A 20,102-nucleotide genomic window follows, 5' to 3' on the forward strand; every position below is an offset into this window, starting at 1 on the left:
AATGAGCTCAAGAGGATGTCCAAAAGGAGGAGCCAAGTGCTGGAAGTTCAGTTAGCACTGGAGCCCTGACCTGCTCCTGCTTACCCCAATGCCCAGTGGAGTGGGACTCAGAGGGCTTTAGGAGCTCATTTGCTGCTTAGGGAGAAGTTTATCCTTCATTTCCCTCCCTGACAGCAACACTGACATTGGTAAAGCTGACTTCTGCTCAAAACTTTGGCTTGTGATTCTTGGGCTTGAAAACTGACAGTCTCCTGAGCTGCACCAGGACAAGCAAAGCCCATGGAGGGAAATGTTCTTTTCCTTTCAAGAAGCCGTGGTTAGACAGGCTCTGGAATCCAGTTTGGGATCCTCCAGGATGAGAGAGTCTGATGGAGGTGACCAAGATGGCCAAGGTGCTGGAAGAGCACAGTGGGTTTGGTGAGACACAGGGAATGGGGGAGTTTCCTGGAGAACAGGAGGATTAGTGAGAGATCCCCAGTCCCACTGGACTGGCCACTGAGAAGGCAAACACAGGCCCTTGAGAGAGGTACCTGAGAGTGGGACACAACAGCAGTCACAGGCTGAGAAAGCAGAGGTTCTAAGTGATTTTCAGGAAATTGGGAAATGGCTCTGACAAGAAGGGTGCATTCACAGTGGTCTGTGGAAGTCCATCTTTCAAGGCTTTGCAGGATGGGTCTGGGCTAAACCCTGAGCAACCTGGTCTGCACTGAGGGTTGCTCCTGAATTGAGCATGAGGCCCCTCCATGTCTGAGTGAGTCTGGAATTCCATGGTTTCCTTTTTCAGACAAGTGGTTTAAAGGCCAGTGTCATATGCCAGACTCCTATAAAAAGGAGTTTCTTCAAGTTTCATGGTCCTTTCAAAGATTGGAGACTTTTGGGCTTTGTTTGTTCCTGGTCCTGCTGCCCGGGCTTTGCATTTGAGCTCTTCCCAAATCCGCAGGACCAGAGTGAGATGGAAGAGAAAAATTACATTGTCACCCATCTCACAGTTTATCCCATGAAAGAGCACTTTAGATTAACCCCATTTCTCGTGTCTTTACCTAGGCAGGCAGCTCCTTGGTTCTTGCCTGGCTAATCTCTCCATCCTCACCATCTGACACTGTGCCAGACCTTGTTGGTTCTGGTGAATCCTCAGAACCTGTGTGGACATGGAGCAGCTGGAGAGGAGCACAGGAACATGCCCTGGGGACACCCTGCTCACCTTCCACATGGCCACTGGAGCTGCTGACGACTCCTCTCCTGCTCACATGCCTGATGCCTTCGAGTGGCTACCTGTGAAGCTCTAGCCAGGTCTGGACAGAAGACACTAGGCACGATGGTATCTTGTTTGGACTTGGTTGTTTATTATGTCTTATCTAAGTTACAGCCTCATGAGGTGTGAGCTCTGTCTAACAAGACAAGAAAATGGCTGCTTCTAACTCATTTCAAGGGCTTTTAAACAATAAGCAAAACCAATTAAAACCCGACACCTAAGTTATTTTTATTTATAACCCAATTAAAGATCACTCATTGTCTGCAATCTGGCTTTCACTAACCTCTAACTCTTATCTTAGAAAAGATCACCCAAACCTGAGAAGAAGGAGGAAGATGAAAGTGAAGATGAAGGACTCAGGCAACATCCAAATGCCTCCATATTGTCCCTTATATATATTACTATATTCTATATCCCAAAACCCCAAACTTTAAGTATTTCATCCTGTGACATTACACACTTCTATACAAGTACACACACACATACTCTCCCAGGGTTATCATTCAGCTTTGGAAGCCATTCCCACAGCCTCAGGTCAAAGGCAGAGCCCTCCTGAGGGTCATCACCTGTCAGAGCAGAAAACCTGATATTTTCAGCATCCAGGGTTCCAACAGCTACCTAGAACAGAGGCAAGACAAAATTAAGAGAATAAAGTGGGTACTTACTAAAGGCCTTCAAGAGATACACATCAGATAGTCAAAAGTCTCCAAGAGGGGCTACACCCAAAATAGTCACAAGTTTTTCAGACAGTTTTAAGTTTGGTCCATTTACATATCAGGGGTTAATCCTCCAATTACAGCTTCAGGTAATGAAGGCCTTTACCCCCAGTTTGCTCCCCCCAACTCACTTTTATTTATACTTTTCCTGAGGCAGTGAGGTGTCCTTGAATTTCAGGCCTAGAAATGAATTGTTTTGTCTGACCAAAATATGAAGACAGTTAAGTAGCACTCCATATGGAGTTTAGAGTTATACACTAATGCAGGATCTAAAAAGTATAAAATCCAAAATCCTAAGGCATCATGGCATACATTGACTACATGAAAGAGAAGAAAATGCTGTACCTAGAGAAGGGTGTGTGAGGTGGAATTTGGGTGGAAAGGGCCTTTATAGGGTGGCAGATCAAAGCCAGGGTGGTACAGGACTGGATGGAGTATGGAGAGGGCATGTGCCAGATTGTGGGCATACCTTGGTCCTTTCTGGCCATGTCCTCATGTCCTCATTCTCTCAACACCCAACCCTGAGATATTTATACTCACTTATGAGATTCCCTCTCATTCTTCCCTTCCTAGACTGAACAGGCCCAGCTCCCACAGTGTTTTCTCATCAGAGATGCTCCAGTCCCTTAATCATTTGGTGGCCTCTGCTGGATCCTCTCCAGTAGCTCCTTTGCTTTCCTGTTCTGAGGAGACTAGGCCTGGGCACAGCAGCCCAAGCGTGCCTCACCAGGGCCAAGTAGAGGGGCACAATCCCCTCCTTGACCTGCTGGCCACACTCTTCCTGATGCACCTCAGGATCCTTTTGGTCCTCCTGGCCCCGAGGGTACACTGCCAGCTCATGGTCAACTTGTCACCCACCAAAACCCCCAGGTCTTTCTCTGCAGAGCTGCTCTCTGGTAGGTCAGCCCCCAGCCAGGAACTTGGGGTTATTCCTCCCCCAGTGCAGGACCCTACACTTGTCCTTGTTGAGCCTCTTTAGGTTTCTCTCTGCCCAAATCTCCAGCCTGTCCAGGTTCCACTGAGTGACAGAAGAGCCTTCTGGTCTCTCACCTACTCCCTTCAGTTTTGCAACATCAGCAAACTTGCTGACGGCACATTTTATGCCTTCTTAGATGATCTCATGTGATCTCCCCTTGCATGTGGAGATGCCTCTGTTTCTGAAGGGCTGGATAAATGTTGTGTACAGGCTGTTGGATCAACCTGCTGGCTTGACTGCAAGAGGCTGATGGAGACAAGGGGAGCATTTGCAGCATTTGGGGACAGACCTGTACTGCATGTCCCACCTACAGCCTGGCTCAGGTTCTCCCAGAGAGTGTCATCTCCTCCTTCTCACACTCAGGGTTTGCACCCTGCTCCCAAGAAGGCTGCAGACACAAGCAAGTTTGAACATGCTTTTATTGATGGCCAGAAAGCAGAGCTGGAGCAGCAATGGGAGAAGGGGAACAATGGGGAGCTGTGTGTACTTGGGAACTGCATTTTCACCTTGCCACGGAGACTCTTCTGAGTGCCAAAGCCTGTGCCTGCACCATGGGGGCTTCTCTGACTCCACTTCAGCTGCCTCAGGAGCTTCTGAGCACCAAGGTGTTTGATGCATTGTGGAGAAGGGGCACTGAGCATTTTAGTCGAAGGATGGAAAATCAGGCAGCTCTTGGAGTGCAAAATTCCTCAGCTGCTCACGTATCCAGGGCTCAAAATACGAGATCCTGGTAAACACCTCAGGGAAGAGGTTGCTTTCACGTGCATGAGAAACAATGCCATGAGCCTTCTGTTTGCAGACTAATGGGCCACCAGAATCACCCTGTGTCAGGAAAGGAGTGACAGGGGTCAGACATGCCACAGCACAGCTCTCCCTGCCTTAAAGAACAAGCTTCTTTGAGGGCCCTCAGCTCATCTTTCTGAAAGTCCTGGTTCATTCTGTTGTCCTTTTACTTTCACCTGTCCAGCCCCAACCCCCTCCCAAGCTTGCAGCCCAAAACAACACTTACATAGTAAGTTGCCTTTTTACTGAAGTCATCACCAACACAGATCATGGACTGACGCTGGTATTTCTTGAAAAGCTGATGACATATTGTCCCATTTTGCACCTTCAGTTCCACCTCCCTCATCACATTAGTCGTGTCCTGTGTTACAGATGTCCAGCCCCAGCCAGCCACCTTACATTTAGCTCCTGCTCTCACATGTTCCTTTCTACTGGGGATGGAGATAAGCTGCACATACTTATTGATCCTGGCCTTTGGCTTCAGCTGTCAGGCAGAGAGAACGTGGGGTCAGAGCCAGCAAAGGATTAGGAACAAGTTCAGAGGTTTGGGGAGGTGAGCAGAGGGAGATGTGTTGGGCCCTACCTTCAGCAGCACAATGTCATTTTTGAAGCCATCACGGGAATATTTGGGGTGGATGACCCAGTGTCTGACATGGATCCTCTGTTGGCTCCGCTCTCGGCCACGGATGTTGTGGGCTCCCAGAATCACAGTGATTCTCACTTTCCTGCAAGGGAACACCAACAACAGCTGCATTGGGCACAGGAACAGCCCCCAGTGCAGGTGGCTGGAGGGAGGTGATGGTGGGATAAACCTCCCCAGAGAGAAGCCCTCAGTAATTTGCCCTCTGTAACCTGGGTTCCCTCCACAATCCAGATGAGGATCCCTCACCCCACACTGACACAGGTGGCAGCTGCCCCATTCGGCAGACAAAGGGAAGCAGGGAAGGGGAGACACTGGACCCTCTTCTCCAGCAGCAGCTCAAAGCCATGCTAGGAACCATCACCCTGGAGGCCACTGTGGGCATTCCTGTCCCCAGGGAAGAGGGGACAGCCCCTGGCAGACAATTCCTGCAGCTCACAGAGGATAGCTCAGCTCAAGATCCCTGCTCTGCCTGAGGAGACACAGGGCACTGTTTCAGCCCAGAGCAGAGCTGAGGCCTTTGGGGACTATGTGAGGCTGGGAAAAATCACCTGTACAACCAAGGCAGGCTCTTACCCTTCCATATCCACACAGTGAGCTGCTGAGAGCACTGCATCTGGGCGAATCAGGAACCCTCCACAGGAAAAAGAAACTCTGTCATTTTGAATTTCTAAATAAGCCATGTAGGGTCTGGAGTGGGGCTTAACTTCCCGTCCACCAATGATCCTTGCTGGAAGAGAGATGGGAAATGTTAATATGACATATGCTGCTATCTCCTGTCAAGTCTGGGGCTGCATGAAGGGAGAGGCTCATCCTCTAATGTCATGTGCCAGTGATGCCAACAACCCTCCTTCCTGGGCCCGTCCAAAGCACTGCTGGTGCACAGTGGAGAGAAAGACAAGCAGCACTGTCTGGGGGACCGACCACACCTGGCTCTGGGTGGCTGAAATGCCATCTGAGGGCACAGCTCTAGTGCCTGTAATTCCTCACTGATTTCAGGCACAGTCTGAGCTGAGAGATAAGAGGAGAGAGGAAAGTAGGAGAATAGGGAAAGGAGAGAAGGCGAGGCAGGAATCTTGCCTGAGATTGACTACTCTGTGTCCAACATTGCATGTTGTCCAAGTCCCATCTCTGTGTACTCACCAGCCCCAGTGCAGGGCAGAAGGACAAAAGCACTTGTGAGCAGAAGGAGAAGCAGCATCTTCTACCACTGTCCTGAGGAGCCAAACCAGTTGCTATGGCCAGGCAGGAGACAGGTACAGAATAGCAACCTCTATATATTTTATGTGGAGCTGAAACAGGAAACCTCAGCCTGACTGCAGTTGTCTCATTTGCTGACTGCAGTTGTCTCATTTGCTGCTTTTGTTCTCACAACCCCTGACTGTGGCTTGGTGAGGGGTTCTTGAGACATTCTCTGCATTTTTGTGACAATCTTCTCAGAAAGGTAGAGAGATCTGGGCTTGTTCAGAGTGCACAGGGAGAGGAATGGGGTATCTGTTGAGTCCATTCCCATCCGAGACCTTTGGAGAGAGACACTGGGACCCTGCATGTGGGCTGGTTCCATCTGGATTTTTTTCTTCTTGTTTTTTGTTTCCCCCCTGTCCACTGACAGGAATGGGGAGAACTGACCAGGGCCAGGCAAAGATGCTGGTTCTTATCAGAGGGGCTGACTGCCATCAGAGATGTCCCTGTGAAATCAGACATCGCCAATCAGAGCAGCATGGGGACAAGGCCAGTGGGAGCCTCCCAGCCTCAGGCACTGGTGTTCTAGATGAGCTGACAAGTCCATGGTGAGGAGAAAGTCTGAGGTCCAGCTGGGGAGTCAGTCTGTGGGCCTAGGTCCAGATCAGCAGGTGCCCTGGCCAGGTGCAGACCTGGCTGAGACACAGCTGGAGCTCAGGTGAGGACCGGGCTCAGGGTGTCTGCATGAGAAGGGAGCAGCCCTGCCTGAGGCCTCTCTGGGTCCTCCCTGCGAACTCTGTCTCCAGTGTTACAATCTGCAAGGGACTCAGCCCCTGTTTCCCTGACCCTCCTTTGGCCGTGAGCCCAGCCACTTAAAGCTCCAGGATGCTCCCAGTTTTACATGGCTTTGGTCCAGATAAATTCAGTAAATTCTCTAGAGCACACTGCCATTGCCCCTTCCCCTGTGTTCTAAAAAAGACAATGGACTGTAGAATGTGTCCTGGACATCCTCCTGAAACCTGTTTGGGGGAAGGGAAGGGAGGGGAAGGGAAAGGAAGGGGAGGGGAGGGCTGCCATCAAAGCTTGCAGAGCAGAAGCAGCAATCCTCCAGAGCCAGAGTGTGACTGGCTCACAGTAAGAGGTGACTCTGCCTTGTCCCAATCATGGTCTGTAATCAGCCCCTTCAGGGCTGCAGTAAGGTGGCCTCAGCTATGGTGTAAATGGAGCTTTCCCTCTGTGGTGTAAATCTGATCTACATCGATGTGGTATGAATGGACCTTTAGGTCCAGCCATCCCTTTCCTTCAGCACTGTGGACGCTCTGGAGAAAGGAGGTTTGTGCAGAATAAGGAGGGAAAAAATACAGGAAGGAAAGAGGCAGAAGCAGGAGAGGCTATCCCAGTGAGTGGAGGGGCAGGGTATCTGTGCAAGAAAAGCTTGAATGACCCAGGCTAGAGGACAGGGTGGGTGTGATCCAGCTGCAGGGCATCAGGTGGGAGTGGGCAGGATAGAGATTTGGGGTGACACTGTGGGAGCTGGATCCCTCCATTACTGGAGGCTCTCTGCCATGAGCAGCAGGGCACTGCTGTGTAGCAATCTTTGCTTTTACTGCTTGGACAGAGAATGCCAGGCCAGCAGCCCCAGCGCAGATATGAACCTGTTTAGTACTTCAGGTGTTCAGTATTTAAGCCATACAACATTGTTTTCCTATTTCACAGGAATATCTTGAGAACAATGTATTTCTGGCATATAACCATTATGTACTTAGGCTGTTTCTTCTCTTTTTTTGTTGTCTTAAAAAAGTAAAAATAAAGTAAAAAATATAGATTAAAAAAATTAAGAAGTAAATATTTGGATGAAGGAGGGAAAATTATGGCCACTATCCCGAGACTGAGTACATAATCAGGGTGAATAATTTCTCCTAATGCTAAATGATGATTCAAATGATGATTTGTGTTCTTCACTAAAGCTCTGATTTTATATTAGAAAACTTTAAAAACATAACTATTAGATAGATTCTTGATGGGTGCTCTGGGGTGAACAAAGGAGGCCACTCTCATTCACCAAAGGCAGAATCAGGCCTTCAAGGTATAATTTCAGAACTAGTGGGAGATCTGGACAATTCACATGAATTCCGTCCTTAGAGTGTTTTTTCCTCTCTGCTGACCACACAGGGGGACTGGCTCAGAAGATCACCAGCACTTGCATGTCATCAGATGGCTACAGAAAAGAAATCTCCATTTGCTAACCTCTCGTGTATGGATGAGAAGCAAATGCTGTGAAATTAAAAGATTCAGTTATTGAATTAAGAAACTTCATTTTCCCCCCTCACTTCAATCTCCTATTTGTTATTGACCCCTTCACCTCTGATGCAAATTTGGTCCTCATTCTCTGGTTTTCTTGTCAGTCTTTTTCCAGACCAGGTGTGTCTGAGCACATCAGGGAGTGATGCTGCTCACAGCTGTGTTTAGGTTGGTACTAAGTACAGATTTAATTTGTGCAATTCCAATCAAATCTGATTTTCATTTGACTGGATCTTTTTTTCCTACTGTAATTGATAGGAAATTACCCGTATTTGTATTGTTGAGGAAGGAAGGCACCAAGGCAGGAAGGAGGGCAGGAAGGGAGGAAGGCAGGAAGGATTCACACTTGTCAACAGTCACTTAAGATTGAAGAATGAACTGTGAGTGGCTGGAGTTGAATGAAAATTCTCCTAGCAGAGACAGCACTGCCCCTAAAGGCACCCAGCCCAATTAAACAAAGGCAGCAGACAACATCGGGCTAATTCTGTCCTCGGAGTCACTCATCCCTTGATGTTTCCAGCTGCTGCTCAGACCTGTCAGCTTAACAATCAGCCACCAGCTGCTGAGGATGCAGAGTTCAGAGCCTTAGACATGTAAGACAGGAGATGCCTGTGTCTGAAGAAATCCCTCTGGTCCCTCTTTACAGAAGCTGGAGGGAAGGCTGCCATCCAGAACAGCTTCTCAGGGCTGTTAGAAGGATGTCATTGTTTACTCCATCCCCTTGCCCACAGAGGGAGCACGGCTCTGAGCAACCATCCCTGACAGACCTGAACTCAGATTAAATCAATCCCACCTGTAGGGGATTTAGGGCTTTCAAGAGACTCTGCTTAAGCCAGGTGGAAGAGGCAGCTCAGCTGTTCCCTTCATGGGCAAAAAATAGAGATGCTTTGAGGTGTCTGCCTTTTCAGCTGCTGTCAATTCAAATGAGATGAAACAAATCTAAGAAAAACCTTTCCTTTCTCTCTGTGAGGTGAGTCTTTGGCTGATTTTCTATGGTGTATGCCATGTGTTAATGTCAACAGATTATTCCAGCTGTGGCAGAAGATCATCTGCATTTAAAATACAGCTTTTAATCTGCAATGTAAGTTGACATTAGGAATCATCAGCCTAACACCATTCCTAATGTAAGAAAACAAGGGAAATTCTTCTATCAAAATTTGAACCACCCATTTTGGAGGCACTGGATGGCAGAATTGCTGGAGGTAGGACACTTTGCTTCAAAATGTCTATTTTGAATGTGTAAAGAAAATCCAAGGAAGAGCTAAGCTCAAAACTAACTTAAAGGGCTTCAGAGCCACTACATACAAATGACATAAATAGAGGGTTGTTTCTTAGATGGGTTCTGAATTAAGGAATAAAAGACTAACTGTCAGTAAAACAGTGGCTGCTGTAAGTGTTGTTGACTTTAACAAAGAGTTAATGATCACAGCGACTTAAGTCTAAAATTTTCATATGGGCTTGGAGACCAGAACTAGGTCGTTTCCATTTCAGCCACATGGATCTAACAAGTTAAGAAAACCAGTGTGAATGTGTGCTGTTAGGGACTGCACGGAGGTTTTCATGTCCTTCTCTACCTGTAATGTGCAGGCTATATTGAGATATCCCTCAGAAAAGTGTCCGTTCATTCCTCTGTTAATGGATACAGTCAAACCCAGAAAGATCCCTTTTAAATACATCAGACCATCAAACGTCGGAAAATATTGGGAGTTTCTTGATTGTTCTTGTGTCTTAAAGTCATCTGTGGCTCTGAGATCCACACCTTGCACCTGAAACCCACAGATGGAGGATCTGTGTGAGTCACAGATGTCTTGTGAGTTACAGCCTGAAGGGGAAACCAGACAGAGTCAGCCTGAGGGTGACTGGTCATGGCAGAGCTGTGGCACTGCTCTTGCTTTGAGGCTCTGTTCTCCTCTGTGTGCCAGCTCTGTTGATGTGGTTCCTGTGCTTACAGAGCAAAGGATGCTTCCCCCCTCTGTGCCCATTCACGGATCCATTTCTGATGGCAAAATGCATTTTGTGCCTTGAGATTTGCTGGGGTAGGGCTGTCGCTGGTGGCCCCTTTGGTAAGTGGTGCTGAGTCTGAAGGACACAGAATTAACCACCCCCCTCTCTTCTGTGGTGGACTGATCTCTTCTCTCTTTCAGTGCCTCAGTTTCCTGTCCTGGGCAGTGAGAAACCACAGTGCTGGTCCAGCACTGCGTGAACATCCCACAGACACCAACACCCCTCAGGGGAACGAGGCCATGTGAGTCATGAACTGATGGTCCTGAGCTTCACCCTCTGCAGTTCCTTATCATTCTCTCTGGACACCTCTGCCTTGAATTGTTCCTTCTTCCTTTGCCTGCCTACAGACAGATTTTTTCTTTACTTTAGTGCTGCTTTCTTTGGTCTGAGTGTGTGTTGGTGGATAGGAGTTGGCTTAGGTCTTCCCTTCACAGCTTCTGCTTGCTCCACTGGGGAGTGCTTTCCCCAGAGCTTGGCTCCTGGAGGTATTTCTGTCCCACTGACAGCTGGGCATTGATGTGAATATGAGACAAAGCCTCCTGCAGCCTGAACTTCCCTGGCTTTCATCTGAACTTGAGTTGCTCTAAAGGTGACTTCAGATGTCTTGGAGGAAGGCTGCCTGCCCTGTCAGCCCACTCAGCAGGAAAAACAGAGTGCAAGGAGCAGTGCCCACTGCTCCCTAAGCTAACAAAAGGTGTTTTCTCGCTTTGGTCTGTGCTTGTTTCTGTTGTCACCTGGGCATTCCCCTCACTGCAGGAGGTGCCTGCGGGACCAGCTGGGAGCACAGACCTGACATCTGGGGGGAGAGCACATCCTCAGCAATTAACCCTGCAGCCATGATGGAGCCACCCCTTAAATGCCCACCCCTCTTAGACCAGGGCTTGGTGACTGTCTCAAGCAATGACACTTGGGGGGCACTGACACCGCACACAGCCATTGCCTCCTCCATGGGCTCAGGCCAACCTGCTCTAGAGTTCCACCCTTTGTTCCAGCATCTCTCCAGGCATTCCCAAGACACTCCTGGTTGGAGTAACTGGCTGAAGTGCTGTGCTCTTGGTGCAGCAACTACAGCTCTGAGAGTCTGTCCCTCTGATTCCTCCCAGATGGAGCCAGAAGAGGAACAAGTTGCAGGAAACCACACCCTGCTGACTGAATTTGTGCTCTCTGCATTATCCAGCCGCCCAGAACTTCAGCAGCTGCTGTTCTTCACAATCTGCTTGGTTTACAGCATGACTCTCATTGGGAACCTTCTCATCTGCATGGTCACAGTGCACCCCGCCCTCCACATGCCCATGTACTTCTTCCTCCGTGTCCTGTCCCTCCTGGATATTTCCACAGCAACGGTCGTTGTCCCCAAGATGCTGGTGAACCTCCTGTCAGAGGACAGGAGCATCTCCTACCTGGGCTGTGTCACACAGCTCTACTGTGTGGTTTTCTTAGCGGCCACTGAGTGGTACCTGTTGGCAGCCATGGCCTACGACCGCTACGTGGCTGTGTGCAGACCCCTGCGGTACTCTGCCATCATGAGCACCAGAGCTTGCCTCTCCTTAGTGCTGCTCTGCTGCTGCAGTGGCCAAGTGGTGTCGGTGGTGCAGACAGCCTGGGTGTTCACCCTGTCCCTGTGCGGGCCCAGGAGGATCAACTACTTCTTCTGTGACATTCCCCCGCTCGTCATGCTTTCCTGCACGGACACCTCGCTGTACGAGAGGCAGCTCATCTCGGCCACAGTGCTTGTCATCTTCACACCCTTCTGCCTCATCCTGCTGTCCTACATCTGCATCATCTCCAGCATCCTGAAGATTTCCTCTGCAGAGAGCAGGCAAAAGACCTTCTCTACCTGTTCCTCACACCTTACTGTTGTAACGCTGTACTGTGCAAGTGGGACTTTAATTTACTTACAGCCCAAATCCAGTAATTCACAAGACGCTAAGAAAATCATTGCTCTCATATACACAACTGTAATTCCCACATTAAACCCCCTGATTTACAGCCTGAGGAATAAAGAAGTGAAAGAAGTACTAATCAGAGCGATGGCTGTGTTGATGAAGAAATAAAGATTTTCTTGTCCATGAAGGTGTGGATTTAAAACCTTATTTCCATTTTTGGTGGGTTTTAATGGTTTACTAGCTCAGGGGAAACTGCAGGCACAAAGACCTCTTTCACAACTGTAACTATTTTGTCTTCATTCTTTGTTTCAGAAGCAAATAATTTAGAATTTCTGTCTCAATTTCTTCCTTAGGAGTACAATACATATACCGGACATTTCTTCTAAAGCAGAACACTTCCCATATCTAATGCAAGTATCCAGGTTGGAACTTCTCATTTCAATTGCAGGAGTTCACCTCACCCTCTCACTGAAGAAATATTCTTTCATAGTGAACTTTCCAGGCTAAGCATACACTAATTGATAGGGACTACATGTTTTGCTTTGCCTTTTTTTTTTTCCTTTTTATATATTTTCCATTCCTTCCAGCAGAAAAGAGGTTCACTGAATGAATAAGGAAATTAGTTCACTTCTTTCAGAGCCTTGTGTTTTTCATTTAACGTGTGGGAAAAGTAAAGGGAAGGAAGATTAACTAATGCTCATTCCTTATTTCCAGCAAGAACCCAGCATTTAATACAGTGCAGTGCCCACACCCTCCAAGCACTGTGGAGTCTGAGTCATGGGATAAGAGTATTCTGCAAGTGTCAGCTGGAAAAATTCACCCAGGCATGAAAAGAAGAATTTCTGGAGGATTAGCTGATATCTGCAAGGGCACACAGAGAAAAGGGCTGCTACAACATAGGAGTATTCCTTTGGGAGGCTTTTGAAGTTTATTCTGAATAGAACAGCTGCTCTGGCTTGGTGAATAGCTCAGGCCTGAGCCTGTAATATTCAAACTGTACTTTCCATACTGAAGTCAAGCAAAAGAAATCTTCATTCAGTGTGGCCACACTGACCTTTGAGGGCTGTGTCTGTTTCATCTGACTGAGTTCCTGATCATAAAGGCAGTAAAGGGCAGTAAAATTGAGTTTATTGTTCTTCTTTTGGTTTAGTTGCTTGTAAAAGAGAAAGGCAATGTAAGTCATCTCAGGATGAAGTCACTGCCTGACTTCAGAAACTTCACAGCAGTGAGTTAATGACAAAGTGATTAATTAATTGCATTTGGCAATGTTGTTTGCTTAGACTCCTCTAGGGAACTTGTCTCTGTATTGTTGAAAGCCTTTTTTCTTCATAATTTGAACACTGGAGAAAGAGTTAATGAAGCTTCATTTACATTTCTACAGACTTTGCTTCTGGGAGCTGATCTACTTTTACCTCTGTAAAAACAGAGATTTTTTTCTTGTTTTATTACTTGAAAAGATAATACCGAAAGAAGCATTTCTTTAAAAAAAATTAATTACTCTAGTATAATAACAGTAGTGTTAATCACTTTAAGGGACATTGCATTCCAGATAGTTAAAGCTTTTAATTTTGTCTCTTTTTATGATGTTTCAGGCCCAAGGAGAAAGAGACATCCAGAATCATTCATCCTTTGGAATAAGCCTTTTTTATACCTGCTTCAGTGCCCTCCCAGCAAACACTGTCAGCAACTATCTGTTTTTCCTGAATTCATCTCTTCTGTTTTCTGCTTCCAAATGCCACATGTGCATGAAGGATACCCCAAATAAAAGCTGCTGTGGTAGAAAGCAAGACAGGTGTTCAGCTGGTTAAATCAGAATATCACCTCTAGCAAGGAGCACTGATTTTTGGTCTCTAAGAAACACAGCCATCGGTTTTGCCAGAGCCGAGCTCACTTACACCATCCTCTCCTCTATGAAAAAAGGGACGTTCTGGTTAAATTATGCTGTTCAGTGGATCACAGCTTCACAAACAGACCACGACAGAAGTTTGTGCCTGGATTCATCTCCCCATCCCCAGTATGTGAACCATTGATCCTAGCATTTTTATAGAAGAATGCATTTTTAAAAATCATATATTTTAACATTTTAATTTCTTTCTATTAATTATTTTCAGAAGTCTGTGTGAAATGGTATTTAATAACTAATTAATTTACCTTTTCTGGTAAAAGTTGGTACTGATTTAAATGTCTGTCTTGATATGGGCTGCTGAGCTCTTGCCATGCTGCCACAATTTATGGCTCTGTCAAATCACCTCCTGTCATGGATGCACTTGATCTCCTTAAGGAAGCTCCAAGAAAACAGCTAAATTAGTCATTAGATATGCAGTATTTGATTCTTCACTCTAGAACCACATAATAAAGTCTTTGTATTGTTGGAATGTGCTGCTTCTTTAATTCAGCTTATGACATTAAAGGTCAGTGTTGAGTTTAATGTTTTATTAGCATTACAAGGGGTTTAGTAATATACATGTATCTATATAGTATCGAATGGAAGGGAGGAAGGGAAAGGAAAGAGAAAGAAAGAAGGAGAAAAAGGGAGGAAGGGAGGGAAGGAGGGAAGGAAGGAAGGAAGGAAGGAAGGAAGGAAGGAAGGAAGGAAGGAAGGAAGGAAGGAAGGAAGGAAGGAAGGAAGGAAGGAAGGAAGGAAGGAAGGAAGGAAGGAAGGAAGGAAGGAAGGAAGGAAGGAAGGAAGGAAAGTTTGATTTATTGAATTAACATTATAGGTGATCTGGAGAATTCTATATGATAGCTTCTAGAGGTCACATGGTTCAGGAATAATATAAGTTACAAGAAATAATAAATACAACAAATAATTACAAATAAATTAATGCACCTTAGAGCTTTAAGACCCCATGGCACCTGAGTTAGCACTCCGGAACCACAGCTGATGCCACAATTCTATAATTATCACCCTTGGAGCCAGAAACAACCAGCACACTGAGAAGACAGAGAAAACTTTATCTAAAGGATGCAGAGGCAAACCCTTCCCCAGTCTCTGCCACACGATGTTCACCCTCCCTCAGCAGAGACTGAGTGCAGCAGCTCAGATCAGAGGCAGTCTGGGCACAGCCTCTAGTGCCAGTGCTGACATTTGGGCAGGCAGATGAGTAAGGATTAGCAATTAATTAAATTAACTGAGAAATTAAATATCACTCAATTTATACACAGCCAGCACAATGGGCCCTTCAGCTCTCCATGGAGGGAAGGAAGAATGGAGAAAATAAGGAATGTCAAGAAATGTTTTATTTCAAGACATGACATGAAATTTTGACCTTTAACAAAAGCATCAAAATGTGACATAAAGAGGTTTTGCCTCTTGTTGGCTTTTATTACTTTTTTTTTTTCCTTTTATTATTCTGAATTCTACTTCCTCTTATCATTTTTTTTTTTCCCGTCAGTTGTTTATATGTTTTGTGGGAGTTTTTTTTCCTACTGTCAAGAGGGATTTCATTTCTCACTTGTCTCTCTAAGGGAATTAAACTCAAACAGATCTAAACTGAAATGATCCTTACAAGTCTGAGAATTTTCTCCCACTAAAGCATTTTCAGAATGCTTTTTTCTCTATCTTATCATTGCTGGTGAAGTTACTAATGCAGTAATGTGCAGATGCCATTGTGCTGATGCCAAATAAATTTTTGGTTTTTTTTTCTTTTATATATTCTCTGTATTCTTTACACATATTTGTATCTCTACAGCCTATTATTGTATTCTAGTAGTTTTCCCAGTACTTTTCCCTGCCCTAATAGGTAGAAAGACAAAACACATTCCAAGGCTCCGATCCCATCTTGGTTCTCCCTAGGAACCAAGGTTGAGACCAGCTCTTCAAGACATATTTTTATGAACAAAGTTTACTTTCCATCTGAGGGGAGAGGATGCAGAGAAGGTTGAACTGGGGGAAATTGTATCACCTCTTGTGCTCCTAATTGGTGATTTTTGCCAATTATGCTCATTTGCTAAACTTATAAAACTGTGTTCACCCCGTGGGGGGTGGACATTTTGTGGATATTTTTCCATATCTGCCACTGGAGTCCTCTAATAAAGACCAGCCTTTATATTCCCTCCTATACTAATATTATCTCAAAGTGTTTTATTTCCAGGTTCAGTAAGGCATCAGTGCTAACTTAGAGATGAAACTAAGAGTGCTAAAGGGAAGTGAGACATGCTGGAGTGGAAGCTCAGCTGTGATTTGCACAGGAGAGAATGAAGGGGTGGGTGGGGGCCCTTGCAGGTCACTGCCCAGGGTGTGTCATGGGGATGTCTTTGCAGGTCATTTATTGCAGACAACTTTTATTAAGCCCTAGACATTCCACCATACTGCACACTCCATGTGACTGACCTCCCTAAACTGATGGGAGGTGAATGTTCTCCCCATCTCACATCTAGAAAGTTGCTCACTTACTGAAGGAGCAGTAATATCATTGATGAACACAGTTTACTCATGGAAACACCAGATTTGATGTCTTTGGATCTACTGTCCGGGTTGGTTTCTGTATTCCTGCTGACAAAAATATTTTCCCCAGTGTTCTCCTGATGGCCTTTTTCATCTCAGTGTTTCTCAGCGTGTAGATCATCGGGTTTAGCATTGGAGTGACCACAGTGTAAACAATGGAGGCCACCTTGTCCCTAGGGTATTTCTTATAAGGCTGGGCATAGGTGAATATGCAGGGTATGAATATTAAGCTCACAACAGTTACCTGTGTTCCACAGGTAGACAGAGCTTTTCGCTTCCCTTCTGTGATGCATGTCCTTATCTTAAGCAAGATGGCAATGTAAGAAATAATCAAGATTACAAAAAGGGTGATGAGGACCCCTCCATTATTAAAGATCATTTGCATTTCAGCCGTACGAGTGTCAGTGCAGGCCAGCTTGATGACTTGAGGGACGTCACAGTAAAAATTGTCCAGTACATTTGGGCCACAGAATGGCAGCTGGAGAAGAAAACCAATTTGTATAACTGAATGAAGAAACCCACTGAACCATGCAGCTGCCACCAATCCTGTGCACATGTTCCAGTTCATGATGGACAAGTAGCGCAGTGGCTCACAGATGGCCACGTACCGATCAACTGTCATCCCTACGAGCAGAAAAGCCATTGCACCTGCAATGAAATGGAAGAAGAACATCTGGAGGAAACACTCACTGAACGAGATCACTGTGTGCTGGGTGAGGAGGCCTGACAGCAGTTTGGGAGTATTGACTGAGGAATCGCTGATGTCAAGGAAAGCGAGGTTGGCCAGGAGAAAGTACATGGGGGTGTGGAGCTGCTGATCCACAGCCACAGTGGCAATGATGGTGAAATTCAGGAGCCAAGTTATTATATAGATGAGAAAGAAGATCACATAGAGACAATACTGCAGCTTGTGATTCTGTGTCAGGCCCAACAGGACAAATTCTGTCACAGTGGTGGTGATGTTCTCTGATTCCATTCTTTATCCCTGCACAAACAAGAGCTATAAATGTGTGTCAGACTATAGAATTATTAAAACATAGAATCATACAATAATTTCTGTTATGGAGGGATTTCTGGAAGTCATCAGGTCTCACAAACTCTGTGGAATGTTCAAGTATATGACCAGTCTTACAGAAAAACAAACAAACAAATTCCCTTACATTGTGTCTGTTACCTTTCATCTTATTGTTGTACACTTCCAGGAAGGCTGTATCTCCTCTGCATCCTCATCTCACCAGCTAGTTATACACAGAAATGAGGTTTCCCCTTAGCCCTCTCTTCTATATGGGTGAACAAATCCAGTTCTCAGCCTCTTCTGAATGTCAGGTGATCCAGCTCAGTGATTAATTTGGAGGCCCTCCAAGAAGTCAGTCGAGTGTATGTATCACTGTCTTTCTTGTCCTGGAGAGCTGTGGTTTTGAAACAGCCCTGCACTGATGGAGGGCTGGGATCATTTCCCTGCATTCGCTGGCCAGACCTTTGCTTGCAGAGCTGAAGCTAACTCCTCCTTGACAGAGGAACACATTCCCATCTCCTATCCAGCTGTTTGCCCACCAGGGTCATACAAAGCTGCTTCCTGGACAGACCACTAGCCTGATTGCACAGGCTTGTCCTTTCCCAGAAGCAAGATGACACATTTACTTATGTCAGATTTTATGATGTTTGTACCAACCTATTTCTCCCAATTGTCCCTACAAATATCAGCCCTGCCATCCAGTGTACTGATTACTTTCCCCATTTTGCTGTCCTCAACAACTCCTATCACCACATGCCTTTGTATAAAGTCCCTCTATTTCTCTTGTAGGCCACTTTCTGGTACTGGAAGGCTGCTGAAAGGTTTCCTCAGAGCTTTCTCTCCTCTCCATACATTAAATAACTCCAGATCACTCAGCCTATTCTCACAGGGGAGGTTCTCCAGCCTCCTGACCATGTCTGTGGCCCTCCTTGGATCAGGAGGTCCATGGCCCATTTGTGCAGGTCCATGTGCTCCTTTTGCTTCGGGCCCCAGAGCTGCAGGTGGGGAGTCAGGAGAGGAGAATTTATGGGCAGAATTATCTCCCTTGACTTGCTGGCCATGCTGCTTTTGATGCAGCCCAGGACATGATTGGTTTCTGGGCTGTGAGCGGACATTGACAGGACATACCGAGTTTTTCATCCACCAAACACCCCCTCCTCTGCAGGGCTACTCTCAATCCAAGCATTGCCCAGCCTTGGGATTGCCCTCACCCATGTGCAGGACCCTGCACTTGGTCTTGTTGCACTTTCTGAGGTTTGCCCCAGCCCACTTCTAATGCACCTCACCTAAAGCAAGGATTTGCAAGTTAGACTGAGCTGAAGCTTATCCATGGAGCTGCAGGGGCTTTCTGTCTAAATATAGACAAAAGAGTCACCCACACAAGACCTGTTTTCCCTAATCCTCCATTCTCATTGTTGTGGCTGGCTGGACCTATAAATCCACATGAGCCAGGTGACCTGTGCACTAAAAAATAAGTCAGGACAAGGGAAGTGACTGTCTCAGCTCCCATCAGAGTCAAGAAGTCTGGAGAGGGAATGTGCTCACCCTAAATGTAACATCACTGGCCAAGCTACTCCTCCTTAGGCTTCATGGACAGATAAGTCTCAACTCCAATTTCTTTCCAAGTTCTAGTCTTCCCTTACATTAGATTATCACAAAGATCTCTGCATCACAGTCCTTTTTCAAACTTCTTTTCAGTCAGATAAATGGCATGAGTTAAAAATCACAGAGACAGTGTCTCAAGATTTAGAAAAAATGAAGTTGTTAAATCCAGTGAATTTGGAGACACTGTGGGGCAGTTGTAAGAGTAGATGGCAAGTGCCCACCTGCACCCACAGCCCAAGATGACTGAGCCATTTCCCTGATGGGAACTTACTACCTCTAGTTGGCTGCTGAAACAAAAATCTAATTTCTCACAAGAAAAAGCCACATGCAGAATAAACTACAACTTTTTTATTTTCCTCTATAAACTGTTAAACTACTCCCATAATGGAATTTCAGAGAACTGTAGAAACGAAAACTTCCTGCAAATTTCCATTGCCTCTGGTGAATACTCTGCAGGGATACTGTAATTTCTTCCCATCACAGTTTGCTCCTTAGTGTCAGTGAATAATTCCATTTTAAATCCTTATATGCATAATCCCATTTTCTGCTTGCAAACTGCAGTTTTCCACAGATCCAAAAAGGAAAGCCACTTTTGGTATGAAATCATGTTTTCTAACAATCCACAGTTAATCATGTGTATTCTTTGTTCTCATTTCCCATAAAAAATAGTATTTTCATAGAAGCTTGGAGGACAGAAAAAGCTATTTGCTTTCAACTCTAATCCAGCCTTTCTCTTTTGCCTCAGTAATGTCCCTAACATAAAAGTAAGAATTTGCTCCAGCAAAAACCTGAACTACAAAAATGCTGAGACAGGAATGACTCATGCCTGCCTTCCCTCAGATCTCTCCCAACACATGCAGAGTGTCTCTGAAGATGACCCTGTTAAAGTAATATTATACATTAAAAGTGATAAACAAGCATTTTCAGGTCATTTTCTCTTCCACAGTATAATCACTGTCACTGGCAGCATGTAGAATTACTCATCCTTCCAGTATTTTTGGCAGAAATAGCAAATACCTTCAGCAAACTCCTGTTTCTGTGATCCAACTTCACACAAGCTACGAGATGTCATCCTCAAGTTACAAGATAAAACAGCACAGCCCTAGTCACAGAAGCAGGGGATGCAAACCTACCTCCAACACAAGACTCCAACCACCTTCCCTCATAGGATTCCTGATGCCTTTCTTAAGGGAAATGATGGGATTCAAGAAGAAAGCAAAATCTCAAATCACCTTGCACTTCTGGTCATTCAAAAAAGAATAACAATAATATAATTAGCAAAACTAGATATTGTC

General features: G+C 45.7%; 3 protein-coding genes across 6 annotated transcripts; 1 reads left to right on the top strand and 2 right to left on the bottom strand.

Moving 5' to 3' along the window:
* Window positions 1-3,263: 3,263 nt before the first annotated feature.
* Window positions 3,264-6,022, bottom strand: LOC136301857 (cathepsin G-like). Its single transcript, XM_066205081.1, has 5 exons — window positions 5,511-6,022; window positions 4,944-5,097; window positions 4,311-4,452; window positions 3,954-4,211; window positions 3,264-3,766 (listed from the first exon to the last, which is right to left on the bottom strand). The coding sequence occupies exons 1-5, from the start codon at window positions 5,566-5,568 to the stop codon at window positions 3,587-3,589; spliced, it is 792 nt and encodes a 263-aa protein (XP_066061178.1). The 5' UTR covers window positions 5,569-6,022; the 3' UTR covers window positions 3,264-3,586.
* A 2,709-nt stretch (window positions 6,023-8,731) lies between these two features.
* On the top strand, window positions 8,732-14,207 carry LOC136301797 (olfactory receptor 10A7-like). 4 transcript variants are annotated; one of them, XM_066205007.1, is made up of 4 exons: window positions 8,829-9,052; window positions 9,802-9,913; window positions 9,995-10,095; window positions 10,958-11,927. In XM_066205007.1, the coding sequence occupies exon 4, from the start codon at window positions 10,958-10,960 to the stop codon at window positions 11,906-11,908; it is 951 nt and encodes a 316-aa protein (XP_066061104.1). In that variant the 5' UTR covers window positions 8,829-9,052; window positions 9,802-9,913; window positions 9,995-10,095; the 3' UTR covers window positions 11,909-11,927. The 4 variants fall into 4 exon arrangements, with proteins under 4 accessions (XP_066061105.1, XP_066061104.1, XP_066061102.1 ...); XM_066205008.1 differs by lacking the exons at window positions 8,829-9,052; window positions 9,802-9,913 and adding an exon at window positions 8,732-8,820; XM_066205005.1 differs by lacking the exons at window positions 9,802-9,913; window positions 9,995-10,095 and adding an exon at window positions 13,333-14,207 and having other exon boundaries at window positions 10,958-11,928.
* Window positions 14,164-18,091, bottom strand: LOC136301796 (olfactory receptor 4D1-like). Its single transcript, XM_066205003.1, has one exon. It carries the CDS (start codon window positions 17,161-17,163, stop codon window positions 16,174-16,176), a length of 990 nt encoding a protein of 329 aa, XP_066061100.1. The 5' UTR covers window positions 17,164-18,091; the 3' UTR covers window positions 14,164-16,173.
* Window positions 18,092-20,102: the final 2,011 nt, after the last annotated feature.

Source organism: Chamaea fasciata, unplaced genomic scaffold, assembly GCF_029207755.1.
Source record: "Chamaea fasciata isolate MVZ Bird 193981 ecotype frontalis unplaced genomic scaffold, bChaFas1.0.hap1 SCAF_27, whole genome shotgun sequence".
Taxonomy (NCBI): domain Eukaryota; kingdom Metazoa; phylum Chordata; class Aves; order Passeriformes; family Sylviidae; genus Chamaea; species Chamaea fasciata.

Bases quoted from the DNA above. Each gene is read 5' to 3' on its own strand.
- LOC136301857 (XM_066205081.1), bottom strand. From the start codon at position 5,568: ATGCTGCTTCTCCTTCTGCTCACAAGTGCTTTTGTCCTTCTGCCCTGC. The intron at 4,453-4,943 runs GTAAGAGCCTGC...GTTCCCTTGCAG, and splicing joins CACTGTGTGGATATGGAAGG to GAAAGTGAGAATCACTGTGA. The intron at 3,767-3,953 runs GTAAGTGTTGTT...TTCCTGACACAG, and splicing joins GTAAAAAGGCAACTTACTAT to GGTGATTCTGGTGGCCCATT.
- LOC136301796 (XM_066205003.1), bottom strand. From the start codon at position 17,163: ATGGAATCAGAGAACATCACCACCACTGTGACAGAATTTGTCCTGTTG.